The sequence below is a fragment of the Vipera ursinii genome (genome assembly GCF_947247035.1).
Source record: "Vipera ursinii genome assembly, chromosome: 1".
Taxonomy (NCBI): Eukaryota; Metazoa; Chordata; class Lepidosauria; order Squamata; family Viperidae; genus Vipera; species Vipera ursinii.
Window position 1 is genome coordinate 340056017 of NC_139512.1, and position 14177 is coordinate 340070193.

General features: G+C 42.5%; 1 protein-coding gene across 1 annotated transcript in view; it reads right to left on the reverse strand.

Moving 5' to 3' along the window:
• The window catches only part of MMP28 (matrix metallopeptidase 28), a gene marked incomplete at its 5' end in the record, with an annotated part of 32109 nt that overhangs the window by 12939 nt on the left and 4993 nt on the right, over positions 1 to 14177 (reverse strand). Inside the window, 4 exons of the mRNA XM_083374451.1 lie at positions 1865 to 2110; positions 3842 to 4063; positions 11116 to 11300; positions 12199 to 12275. Of these exons, the coding sequence (XP_083230577.1) occupies positions 1865 to 2110; positions 3842 to 4063; positions 11116 to 11300; positions 12199 to 12275 (730 nt within the window). The remainder of the gene's footprint in view (positions 1 to 1864; positions 2111 to 3841; positions 4064 to 11115; positions 11301 to 12198; positions 12276 to 14177) is intronic.

The window sequence follows — 14177 nt, forward strand, 5'->3', positions numbered from 1 at the left end:
GCCCTAATTCAGCAGTTTGAACATATTATGGAAGTAGCTTTATTTGGACATCTTAAATAAGCCACATTGACATTTGTTGTCTTTCTCTAACTTAGGTTTGTTCTCCAGCCCTTACAGGTAAATTTTCCAAAACAAATTTAAACTTTGAAAAATCCCTAGGAGATGCTTTGCCACCAAAGCAGGTCTTGACATTACCATTCCTCTTAGGCTTAGTGGGATAAGCAGGCAGATCCTTCTCTCACAGCAATGCGGAGCTCCCAAACTGTGAAGTAAGAAAAAGGCTCTCTTTTTTTTCTGCCATCTGGTGGTTATTAGAATTTTTGCAGGACAAAAACTCTACTGTTAAGATCAGTCAATGGCTGTAATAGTATGTGAGAATGATCTCTGGAAACGGGGCAAGAGTTGCAGACAGGGTAGTGGCATAACTTGGGGCCAGTCATTTTCTCACTGCATAAATAAAAGGAAGCAGAGGTGGAAAAGGACAAATTATAAGTTTCCCGTGGTTCTCTGAAGAATTCATTCATTCATCATCCATTTTTAGCCATTCTCTATCCACTGCAGGATGAAGGCCTCTTCCGCATGTTTCCAACCACTAAAGTCCTGAGCTTTCTTTTGGCAATTGGGCCTGCAAATTGCTGATGTTGTCAATCCGTCTTGTTTTAGGTCTCTTTCATGGATGCTTTTTATCAACTGGGATCCATTTTATGACATTCTCTGAAGAACGGCATGATGCAATTAAAAAAGTTGATGCCTAAAATTTCCTAGCTTCCCAGTGCCATAAACATAATGACCAGGCAGCACAGCCTTATATAAGAGTCACACATCCCTGAATATTGGGTAGTTGGGTGGAAAGATGGCAAAGCAACATCTGTAAAGCAGAAAGTGAAGTTGCAATAGCAGTTTCAACTGGAACAGCAGCCATTCTGAAAGGGCTAAGCAATTCCTCTTCTCCAAAATTACAGAATAACAGAGTTGGAAGGGACTTTGGAGGTCTTCTAATCTAGTCCATCCACCTGCTTGAGAAGAAGACTCTATACTATTCGGGATAAATGGCTGTCCAGTTTCTTCTTAAAAACCACTAGCGATGGAGCACCCATATCTTCTGTAGGCAAGCCCATTCCACTGATTAATTGTTCTCACTGAAATTTCTCCTTAATTTTAGCTTGGATTTCTCTTTGATAAACTTCCATTTGTAACTTCTTCTCCTGCCCTCAGGTGCTTTGGAGAATAGGTGGACCCTGTCTTCTCTGCAACAGCCCCATAAATATTGGAAGACCCACCTAGCAATTTGAAAGACACAAATGCAAGTAGATTAATAAGTACCACTTCAGTGGGAAGGTAACAGTGTTCCATGTGCCTGGCATACAGCCAGGCTGGCCACATGACCACTCTGCACTCTTTTTAGTCTCATTCACTCCAACTGGTTCCAAAGGTGCAAAAGCATGCAACAAGGGTGATTAGGGGACTGGAGGCTAAAACATAACGATGAACGGTTGCAGGAATTGGGTATGTCTTGTTTAACTAAGAGAAGGACTAGGGATGACATAATAGCAAAAGTAAAGATAAAGGTTTCCCTGTCTAGTCATGTCTGACTCTCTTGTTTCTTGACCAAGGGAGCCAACATTGTCCAAAGACATTTTCTGTGGTGATGTGGCCAGCATGACTAAACTCCAAAGGCACATGGAACACTGTTACCTTCCCCCCCCCAAAGTGGTACCTATTAATCTACTCACATTTGCATGCCTTCAAACTGCTAGGTGAGTCTTCCAATATTTGAGGCGCTGTCACAGAGAAGAGAGAAGATATGGTCATACCAACTTTACCTTGAGAAACTTCTACTCTTGAGGAATTAAGTTCTATTTACCGTATAAATTCTGAATGGCAAGAACATCATCCCAGTTCAGGACAAAACCCTTGCCCAGCTTCTTGTAGTAAGGGGACATAAGAGCATTGGATACAGGAGAGTGTTCCAGGCCCAGCGTATGACCAATTTCATGTGCCATCACCACAAAGAGGTTACGGCCTTTCCCACTGTCCAGGGACCATCTCTCGGCATTGTCAAAATGGGCCTCGCCACGGCGTGGGAAGAAGGCATGTGCCAGAGCACCCCCTAAGGAAAGAGAAGGAGAAATCAGATCCCAGATCAGTTTGAACATATGGGTAGTCCTAGACTTAAAACCAAAAGAGACGCGATGGCTCAGTGGGTTAGGACGCTGAGCTTGTTGATCAGAAGGTCGGCAGTTTGGCGGGTCGAATCCCGAGTGCCGCGTAACAGAGTGAGCGCCTGTTACTCGTCCCAGCTTCTGCCAACCTAGCAGTTCGAAAGCACGTAAAAAATGCAAGTAGAAAAATAGGGACCACTACGGTGGGAAGGTAACAGCGTTCCGTGCACCTTTGGCGTCTAGTCATGCCGGCCACATGACCACGGAGACGTCCTTGGAGAAACGCTGGCTCTTCGGCTTTGAAACTGAGATGAGCACTGGCCCCTAGAGTTGGAAACGACTAGCACGCATGTACGGGGGAACCTTTACCTTTACCTTAGACTTAAAACCATTCATTTAGTGACCATTCAAAATGACATAGTCACTAAAATAAGTGACTTATGACCCTTTTCCACACTTACAGCCATTTAGCATCCCCATGGTCAGGTAATCAAAATTTGGATGCTTGGCAACTGGCTCATATCTATGATAGTTGCGATGTCCCAGGATCATGTAAACCCTTTTTGTGACCTTCTGACAAGCAAGTCAAGGTGGAAACCAGATTCACTTAACAACCACATGTTACTTAACAGCTGCAATAATTCACTTAACAACTGTGGCAAGAAAGGTTGTGAAATGGGGCAAAACTCAATAATTGTTTTGCTTAGCAACAGAAAATTTGGGCTCAGTTGTGATCATAAGTCGAGGACTACATTTATTTATATTAAGCTATGGAAGTCAGTCAGTTCCATCCATCAGAGCATTTCATACTGCTGATGCTTCTTCTATTATTATCTTTATTAATGCCAACTCCTCAAAGTAGGAGGATCACTGCCTGGCCCTAAGTTGCTGCAGTGGAGAAACAAAAAACTTTCATCCTCATTCCATGCAAAACAGACATAAAATAAATTGCTTTCATCCTTGCTGCCAAGTTCTTTCTTTAATACTGTGTGCTTTTTTGAGTTGTATGGGAAAAAAAATCTAAATAATTCCTATGGGGAGGAAAATGAAAAGCCACCAAGCCACCTTTCTGCTTAAAAGACCTGCTGGGGTGATTGAAGGCCAGGAAGAAAGGGGGGTTCTTTAAAAAAAATCTGCTGTAGGGCTTCAGCACTGCAGATGTTAAAAATTAAGATAATTTTTGATAGTTGCTTAGTTGCCAAATAAAGATGAAGAGAAGGAGGATGAGTTTTTCACACCAGAGCAAAGCTCATTTTGAAGGTTGCACAGAACCCATGTAGAAGAATCCCATAAGCTATGAAGCTCCTCAAACTTAGGATCAGAATTTCAAGTCTTCAATCAGTTTGACTGCAAATATATTTTATTTACAATATTGGTCAAGCACCCCTATAAATGAGAGTTTTGGAAGTCTTCGGCAAAACCAGATTGTCTAGAAAATAGTATTTTCTGCATACATGGAACACATCAGGATGGGCAAAGCTAACTTCTGCACTACCAGCCTTCTCTCTGCCTCTCTCCAAGCCCAAATATCTTGGTCACATATTTCTTTTTAAATTCTTGACTGGTTGGGGGTGACTTCAGAAACAGTAGGAACCCCATGACAGAAGATGCATGAAATCAGAACTCTGGACCAATATGGTCTTATAACCAAAGGATGCTTATGAGGTAAGACATAACACCTGGACCATCAAAGGCATTCTCAACTCCATCATTGTGATCTCCATAGAAGAACGTCAGGCGAATATCGGCAGGCTCTTCTGCTACTTCCCAAAAAACCAAGGAAGAGACGTTGCTCCAGAGCTCAAAAGCAGCTTTCACTGCCAGTCGGACCTGCTGCTTTGGCAGATACCAAGGCCAGTTGATTAGCCGGTAAGTCAAGTGTCGTTTATACCACTTGCCACCTACAAAGTTGAGATGGGGGGAAAAGAGAAATTAGCGGAGAGAATATCAGGGGGAAAAATCAGAGATAAGACTATTGTTTGCAGCACCCTGTTCCTTGTTAAAGGCACATCAATAACAATAGCACGAGCACAATAACAAGAGCACATTCTCAGCATCTTCCAAGGAAATGTTTGAAAGAAATGTGGAAACAGCCCCAGAGTTAGAAGAGAGCAGAAATTTAAGAAATACAACTGAAATTCATTCTCCCACAACAGTAACGTACGTGTGTGTATGTGTGTGTTTGTGTGTGTGTGTATACACTGATTCTGAAATCCTGTGATTTTCTGCAGGAAACCACTAAATGAAATTCAAGTGAAAATGAAAATTATTAATTAGAGCCCATATTCAATTACAAAGAAGACAAAGTCACGAGGGACTAATGGCATAAATTATGCTTAGGGCAGGGGTCTTCAAACCTAGCCGCTTTAAGACTTGTGGACTTCAGTTCCCAGAATTCCTCAGCCAGCTAGTCCACAAGTCTGAAAGTGGCCAAGTTTGAAGACCCCTGGCTTAGGGTCTTATTCAAACTAAATGGGGCGTTCATAGGTGCCGTTTGAATAGTCAAGGACACCAACATCCAAATGTTGTCTCTCCAATTGTAATTTCCTCATAAAATTCCTACTGCCCCAATTCCCTACAGCTGAAGAATTTTATTCTCTAAAATCAATAACCCTTCCTTCTCTTTAGCAGGACTCACACTGTCATCTTCACCACATATGACACAATCCAAATGTCAGGCTAAGATGGGCTTGGTAACTTCCTCCTCCAGTTCTGAATCATGCTAATATAATAGAATAACAGTGTTGGAAGGGACCTTGGAGGTCATCTAGTCCAATTCCCTGCTCAGTTCTGAATCATGCTAATATAATAGAATAACAGAGTTGGAAGGGACCTTGGAGGTCATCTAGTCCAATTCCCTGCTCAGGCAGGAAACTATACCATTTCAGACAAATGGTTGTCTAATCTCTTCTTAAAAGCCTCCAGTAATGGTGAATCCACAACTTTTGAAGGCAAGTCATCCCACTGGTTTATTGTTCTCACTATCAGGAAATTTCTCCTTAGCTCTAGGTCAGGGGTGTCAAACTCAATTTCATTGAGGGCCGCATCAGCATTGCGGTTGCCCTCAGGCGGCCGGGTGGGTATGGCCAGGGTGGGCGTGGCCTACTGGGTGGGTGTGGCTAGAGTGCGTGTGGCCTACTGGGTGGGCGTGGCCAGCTCTAAATCGTTTGCATCAAGGGTGCCTATGGAGGCCTGGGCAGGAGTGGGACAGATCTCAGGGTCTCTGGCAGAAGGAAGGTCTCTGGGCCAGGGCCAAGGCAGTGGGGGCCGTTCCCTCACTGTTTCCAGGATGGCTTCGTGGGCCACATGAAACCACTTAGCAGGCCGGATCTGGCCCCCGGGCCTTGTGTTTGACGTGTCTGCTCTAGGTTGTTTTTCTCCTTGATTACTTTCCATCCATTGTTCCTTGTCTTGCCTTCTGGCACTTTATGGCCAGATGGCAATTCTATCTATGTGTTCTTTTCTATAACTGTGGGCTTCTTTCTTTGTCCTGTATGAGGTGTCTAGCTATTCCTTTTGTGGGTGAAGGAAAGTATGGGCATGGGGTTTTTGTCTTTTTAATTTCCCTTGCCATGTTGATCACTTTCAGTTCTTTGTTTTGGACCAATGCACTTTTAGGAATCTTTAGCTACTTTGTTTCTTGCCTTTTCGGCTAAGGGATGGCTTTGGGGCAGTGAAAATGGGTGTTATTCTCTTACAATAAGCTGTGATTATTCCCACAATGCGATACAGGAATGTGGGCATACCTCCCATCCAGAAGCGCTAGTGTATCCAGCCCTTAAAAAAAATCCTCAGTTTAGAGCAAGTGAGAATAGACAAGCAGCTTGCTTGATCCCAGGAATTTGTAGAGGATTCTATCGCTCTGAGGAAGTGAGTTGACTTCAGACTGACATTCTGTACCAGTCGAAAAGGGCTCCAGATTCGGCAGCCCGCTGTGATTCTCACAGTAAAGGAAAGGACACAAACTTCAGCCGTTAGATTCTTGAAAGCATTTCCTTTCTAAGAGAAAAGACAGTTCCATTCCCCAAAGAGTTGCTTCCTGCTATGGGCACATGAAAAAGAGTGAGCTCATCCTAGTGATTAAGAAGCCTCAGAGACCATCATTTGGGGGCCAGGATGTCAATCTTCCCCTCTCCAATTACTCTACTCCAGCCCTCCATCTGCCAAACCCAAGAAGTCCCAGGGAGAAGATTAAGGACACTATGAACTGCAAAATAGCTTGGAGTATAAATTTTGATCACGGTAAAACAGCACAGCTTGGTTGTGACAAATCTTTAACAAATGCTATGTTTTAGAGTATGCCTGTATGCCTATTAAAACACCCCTTCCAAAATCTCACACCGACTGGAGGTTTGGGAATATAACCCCTATTATCCCTTGTCAGCATTCAAGTAATGAGGGCTATAGACCAAGCTTCAACCGTTACCTCTATGGGACCATATGCTCCCACCCGATTAAATTGAGAACAGCAGACTTCTTGTGGGTTCCCTCTCTTATCAAATGTCATCTACAGGGTACTTAGAAGTGACTCTTTCTCCATTGTACACACACCCCTGGAATGGCATCCCTCCCCTGAGAGATTCCTCTTGACCCAACTGGTTGAGGAAAGCAATTTTGAGGGGGGGGGTGATTTGAGAGATTCTTCCTGTGTTCCCATGCTTACCATGATTGGGGTAAGCATGGTATGGCCCTTTTATGACTTGTGGAGGTCAACTCCCAGAATTCCTGATCCATCCAGGCCATAAAAGGGCAACTTCAAAGCTCCTACTCTCCTTCCTTATAATTGATTATAAGAACTTGATTTGCTCCATTAAGACTTCCCTTAAAGGATACCCTCAGTCAAAGGACTACTCTGACAAGCCTTCAAATGGAGGATCATCACAGAGTATTTGGCCCTCAGACAAATCAGCCATCAACAGACACATAGAGATAAACAACATCTACATCCTGCATTCAAAAGAGACAGTCAAAAAGCCAAAAATGAAACAAAAAGACCAAAACATCTCACCACCAATCAACACCAAGGTGAGCAGGGGTCAACAGCAAAATTAGCGCGGCTAGACAAATAATCAGGAAGTGAACAATATCTCAATCAAGGAACTACCAAGTCAGATAAACAAACTAACAATAAACAACAGAATAAATAAGCAGCCAACAACACTCCACCAAGGCTTAAGTGCAAGTCACTAGTGTACAAAAAGAGAGCAAACCCCATTCCCTTCTGGTGTTGATGGTGTTGTCTAGTTTGGTGATGAAATGTCAGGAAGAAAACAGCCAAACTCAGAGAGCACCAAGGACACCACAGTTCAATCTTGAGCTACAATTATTCTTTCCTATCAGAGGATCACCCTCTGTAAATAGAGATACACAGCTGCCCTGCAGCCATTGCTGTTCAGTTCTGGACCTACTGTAGACTTGCCAAAGCTGGACACTCTCCAAGATCCAACAGCCAGTTTTGCTCTGAGGCACCCACCAATTGTGTTTTCCATGGCACTTGTTGGCTGTGTTCGCATAAAACATTCTGAACCTGGCTTAGAAGAAACATGTATTCAAGAGCAAACTAAATGACTTCATGATTTGTGAACAGAGCTACTCTTTCTATCTCCAGAGGCTCAAGTACAAAAGTTTTAAAAACCATAACAAAAGTCTGTCCTAATGGGCATCACCTAATAACAAGATCAACTATTTTATAAGAGCCTAACTTCTGACGCTCAACTTCTAGAAGTGAAATACACATCCCAGTTTCAGCAGGCCCGAAGAAGCACACGTGCCTTTGGGATGGGTGCAAAGCTGTTTATTTCCCCACAAAGTGAAAGGTACAAGTGACAGCTGCAATTAAGATTTTTAAGGGGGGGGGGAAACATGACTCAAACCTTGCAAAATTTCTCAGACTCAAATTACAGGTGTGTTCCTCAAAGGAAGGCAAAAATCATTTACGCAGGGGCAAAGTTTTCTTGCATTATTGCTTTTCATGGCAAAAAGCAGGCACTATTTTTTTCCTTGCTTAGAGCAAGCTCCAATTCCAATTGCCACCATTTGTTTGTAAAACCTTTCTAAAGCTTCCTACATCATTTTTAAATTGATTACTCAGTAGTTTGCTACCAAATCTGGTTGTTCTTAGACCTACTGCCCTGTCTTCTGTCATACTAAAGGAAGCTTCTGGGCCTCAGAGGCCCTCCCTCTGCTCTTGCTGGGAGCAGGGTTTTATAAATCTGTTTTAACTTTTTAATGTGTACTAATTTAGTCATGGGCATTGTTGTTTAATTGCTTTTAATTTTTGTATCTTGTTTTTTAATATGTATTGCCCTGTTCACCGCCCTGAGTCCTTCGGGAGAAGGGCGGTATACAAATTAATAAATAATAATAAATAAATAATGGTCATAAGTCGTAACAGTTATAAATGGGATCAGCTATGTGGCTGACCCAATTTGATGTGTTTTATTGCAGTGGTCATTAAGCAAATGCCCTGGTTGTTAAGTGAAACAATGGCTTTCTATGGGCCAGTTTTGCTGAAAATCTGAAGTAAATGCCATTGTCAAATGCGGTCATGTGATTGCATGCAGGATCACTGCAACCAGTCATAAATGTAAGCCAACTGCCAAGCACCCAAATTGTGATCATGTCACTAAAGGGATAGTGTGACAGTTGTAAATGCAAGGACCGGTCAGAAGTGTGAGGACTGGATTTTTTTTCCACACCACTCTAACTTTGAAAAATTGCTAAGTGAATGATCCTAAGTCAAGGACTACCTTTAATTCCATTCTATTCTGCATTGGTTAGACCCCAGAATTAGTACAGTATCTAGTTCGTGTTACCCCATTTTTCAAAGGTTTCACTTTCTCACAAATTGAAGCAAAAGCAAAAGAAGGCAGTGATGATCAATGGACTGAAAGCTAAATCCTATGAAGAGAGGTTGAGGGAGATGCATATATTTCACCTGAGAAAAGACAATGCAGTAGAAATAGGATAGACTTACCCCAAAGGATCCCACATGTAGTCGCAGACAGGGGAAAAAACATAAATTCTTCTTTTAGCTTAGCTTAGAATGTATTTATCCCACCTTTATTATTTTTATAAACAACTCAAGGCAGTGAACATACCTAACATTCCTTCCTCCTCCTATTTCCCCCGTAACAACAGCCCTGTGAGGTAGATTATGCTGAGAGAGTGACTGGCTCAAAATCACTCAGCCAGTTTTTATGCCTGAGACATGACTCGAACTCACATCTCACCTCACCTGGTGCCCTAAACACTAACCCAAACTGGTTCTCCTTCTTCTTTGGTGTGTTACTTTGCTTTCTCTGGATGTGCATTATCTTTTTCTATTACTTCACTGCTTTTCTTCAAAGTATAATCCTCTCAGTGTCAGAGCAGCCTCCAAATTCAATAAATAAATGAATCAATCCAGCTGCCTATCCTCAGGCATAAATGCAAGAGGGCAAGAAGGCCAGGCGATTGTGACAAAAACCAGGCCTGCTTCATGCTAAAAGAAGACAACCACAAAAATCTTGCACATGGGAGATCGGCAGCCTGGTGTTTCTGGCCCCCTATCCAAATGCAGCCTTGTCAGGCCCAATTTGAAGCCTGGCTGGCACAGGCAATTGCCTAATCCTTCCACTCAAATATTTCCTGGGGTTTGTCTTCAAAACAGCTGCTCTCTCAGCTTCTCTGACTACTGTTGTCTAGGAAAGCTATTAAGCCAACCAAGCTGGTAAGTAGGCAAAGAGCCTAATGCCTGCCACTTGAAATTCCCAAAGTGAATAAGTGGTTCAGGGCTTAGTTAGCCAGCACTATTTTTTTTTTAGTTTTCTGGAAGGATTCCAGCAAGGAGACTTTTTTTGCTGATTAAATCTCTCAAGTGCGGCCTTTTCTTTTTTTTAATATAACTGTGTTTGACATGTTTATTGTTTTTATACATTTTTTTGCTATATGCCACCCAGAGTCACTTGATATGAGATGGGCAGCCGTATAAATTTTATAAGTAAATAAATGAATAAATGAAAAACAAAGAGACTGGAAGTTATCCTAACTATCCCTCTGAATGGTCTTTTCTCCAGGTGACTGTGCTTTGGAAGACTAGGTATCCAGGTCTCTTGCCAAATTTCTTCCTGAACTATGGTGGTATCTGGGAAATTGGCCTCCATACTTTTCTAAGTGCAGATAGAGAACATCTATTGTATTTTCCTCTATTCGTTCTTATTCAGTCTGATGAAAGAACATTTGCTTTATAAAGAAAAGAATTTCTAGTGGGCGGCACACTTAATTAGGATGTAGCCAAGTACTCTATTGTGTATGTATTGTGTATGCATGCGCATATGACAGTCTTTCATTCTACACTGATGTGGCGCAGTGGTTAAAGTGCAATATTGCAAGCAAACTCTGTCCACAGCCTGAAGTTCAATCCTGACGGGGCTCAAGATTAATTCAGTCTTCCATCCTTCCGAGGTCAGTAAAATGAGGACCCAGATTGTTGGGGGAAGTATGCAAACAAAGTTTCTACATTATACACTGCCCACAGAATGCTATAAAGTCTAAATGCTATTGTTATTACTACTGCTACAGTCAACTCTTCTTTGGTCTGCAACCCTCCCAGGTGTCCCACATTTCCACTGAACATTAAGAGAAGACCTCTGGAGGGAACTCTTTCCACTGGACTTCTTCAGGAGTATTGCGGCTAAGGAGGAGCCCTCTCCTTGAAAGACCACCGGAGAAAGTCAGCGTCCCGTGGAGAAAGTACCCATCCAATTATTCTTCCCAGAAATTGAGTGGAGAGTTTCCAAAGGTCTCTTGTGCCCAGACCTGTACTAGCCATAGAGTAGATGCTCAGAAACTCCACTGGGCTGCTGGACACCTCCTTGGAGTTGTGAGTTCCCACCTTAAAGCAATGGTTTCAAATTACAGCCTGGTCCAGAAGAAGGATACATACAGTATTTCCAAATTCAAGCAGACTTACTCTGCAAGTACCGTTTCCTGCGACTCTTCCTGGCTTTCCCTCCTGAGAAGAGGGCATCCATGCGCTCCTTCCACACCGTATGGCTCTCTGCATCATTGACACCACAGCGAGGGAGACTCATGTGATGGAGAGTGATGGCATCCAGGGTGCCACTGAGGGGCAGTTGAGAAATCCATTGAAATTCCCTGTAAAAGTAAAGGAAGTGGGATGGAAGTTGCACGATATTCCTTTGTTTAAGCCAGTATTTCTCAACCTCAGCAACTTGAAGATGTGCAGATTTCATGGCTGGGTGAGGAGTTCTGAGAATTGAAGTCCACAATGTTAAAGTTGTCAGATTGATTGGGAGACTAGGAGAAATTGGTTAAAAGATGGATGGCTATATAAATTTTTAAGTTTAAAAAAAAGAGAAACACTGATTTAGGTCTTGGTTTTTAAACACAAAAGCATTTCCCACTGTGAATTCCTCTTTTTGTGACCCTGTAGTCTTTATTAGGGGTAGAGTCATGACTGGATAGAGCTGAGCGTTTACTGGCCGAATAGCCTTCCTGATGCCTATGTAGAGTTCACAACAGATATTTTTTCTTTGCACCATAGGAGAGAAAAATCTGCCGCTACCTCGGATTGAACCCTCAAACTTCCAAATGGAGGTGAGCGTCTTTAACACTAAACCATACAACAATCATTGTATTTTTAAGCATTTGTCACCATAACTCTACAAAACTTGAAGCCGGTAGCAGGGAAAGGAAATAAAAGATTTAAGAAAAAGAGCAACCCAGACAGAGTAGTGGAAGGTGGCCTGAGTCCAGATGGCAGCACTGGCATTTGAGGAATCTACCGGCTGGGCCAAAACTGCTGCGCTGGTCATTCTACAAAAGAAACTAAGCCCATACAAGGGAAACCACTGAGCAGAACTCATTGTCATTAAAAGCTGGCCAGCTGCATGCTCTAAGCTAGCCACAGACTGCATAAGAAGGCATGGGGTTTAGGGATCAACTAGATATTAACAGAGGCGGAAGGCTGGGAAGTTGTATCTCCAGCCAACAATTCAAACCAGCAAGGAGAGGATGAGAGTCACAGACTTACTTTATGGCATCTGAGAATCCTTCTGGGTCCGTCACTTGGTGTACAGACTCAAAATAGCCGTATTTCTCCAGAAACTTCTAAAATCAAAATAAATAATAATGGGCAAGACACTAGGCTTTATATGAAAAAAAAATCAAACCCTTGGCATACTTACTTTTATTATTTCCTTGTAAATCCAACCTTTTCTACTCAATGTGTATGCAAAATCTACACACTTTTGATTCTGGATATTCTTGGTCATATTTTAGAAATTGTAGTTAGCTCCCAAATCTCTTTTAAATACTGGGCACAACCTCAAAGAATATCCACTTGTAACTGCATGCCTCCCAGAATGATGACACCACTTCAAATGCTGTTTGTGTCTGCCAAGAAACCGTTTCAATTCAGAGTTGCAAGATTTATCTTGCAGTTATTGTATCTGCCAGAGAAACTTCTTCATTCTAAAGTCTGTATCTCTGTCAGCTCTGTTTTTCCCAGCACTCCCTTTCCTTATCAGCTTTTGATTCCTAAAACAAATTCATCCCAGACTGAGCAGAGCAAAAGGGAGAGAACTTCCTTTTCCAGCCATAGTATTTTTCCAAAGACCAGATAATCAAAAGAGACACCACCACAACAGAAGACACGATAATGCAATATCTGTAATATGTAAAGTGACTATATTTTTCTTGGAAAAAATAAAAGATAAACCTGAAAAAGGAGGCAACCTGAAAGAGATTAATAAGGAAAAAATAATTATGTTTATGCTTTAGCAAAGCAAAAAAAGTAAAGGTTCCCCTGCACATGCGTGCTAGTCGTTTCCAACTCTAGGGGCTGGTGCTCATCTCCGTTTCGAAGCCGAAGAGCCAGCGCTTGTCCGAGGACGTCTCCGTGGTCATGTGGCCGGCATGACTAGACACGAAAGGCGCACGGAACGCTGTTACCTTCCCACCGTAGTGGTCCCTATTTTTCTACTTGCATTTTTACGTGCTTTCAAACTGCTAGGTTGGCAGAAGCTGGGACAAGTAACAGGCGCTCACTCTGCTACACTGCACTCGGGATTTGACCCGCCAAACTGCCGACCTTCTGATCAACAAGCTCAGCGTCCTAACCCACTGAGCCACCGCGTCCCTATTTAGCAAAGTAGAAAGTGCCAAATTACGATGATTCCCAATATGCACTTTCTTTTAGTTGTCTTGTGTGGAATGAAGATGAATTTTTACTGCTGCAGAAATGGAAAGTTTAGGAAGAGATGACATTTGTTCCATAGTTTTCAGGGTTTTGTTTTTTTTAGAAACAAAAACTATAAAAAACCACCACCAAATACTTCTAAAAGATCTGGAAACAATAGCAGAATGTAAGGGCCCAAAAACACTCTATAAAGGTGGGGGGGGGGGAGAATGCCATTTTCATCAATCCTGAAATGGGGAGAGGAATTCGTGTTACTGACACTTTATTCCTATCAGTTTCAAAGTGAAATTGACAAGGCTTTGTACCACTTTGTCAATATCTGTGGGCAATGAGAGGAGATCAGAGGCAAATAGCACACAAAATTACCTGGTTACCCTTCCACTTTTTGTTTTTCTTCCTGGCATGTTGCAAGGGATAAGATGGATGTCTTACTTGTGATTGATGGGATAGATGGATCATACAAGGCCAGACAACTGATATGCTTGTACAGTTTGTCAAAAGATTTGTTTGTATGTAGAGGTGGGGGCAGATGGGTATGTGGGCCTTTGAGTTAATATTGACCCGGGGGATCACCTAGACCAGGGGTAGGCAACCTCGGCTCTTTTATGACTCATGGACTTCAACTCCCAGAATTCCTGAGTCAGCTCTGCTGACTCAGGAATTCTGGGAGTTGAAGTCCATGAGTCATAAAAGAGCCGAGGTTGCCTACCCCTGACCTAGACTGTTGTGCAACAACAAATGTATAAACCAGAGGATTTCCTCAAACTTTACCATGTGAGAACTACTAATGGGCATACCTTCTGCCAGGAAAA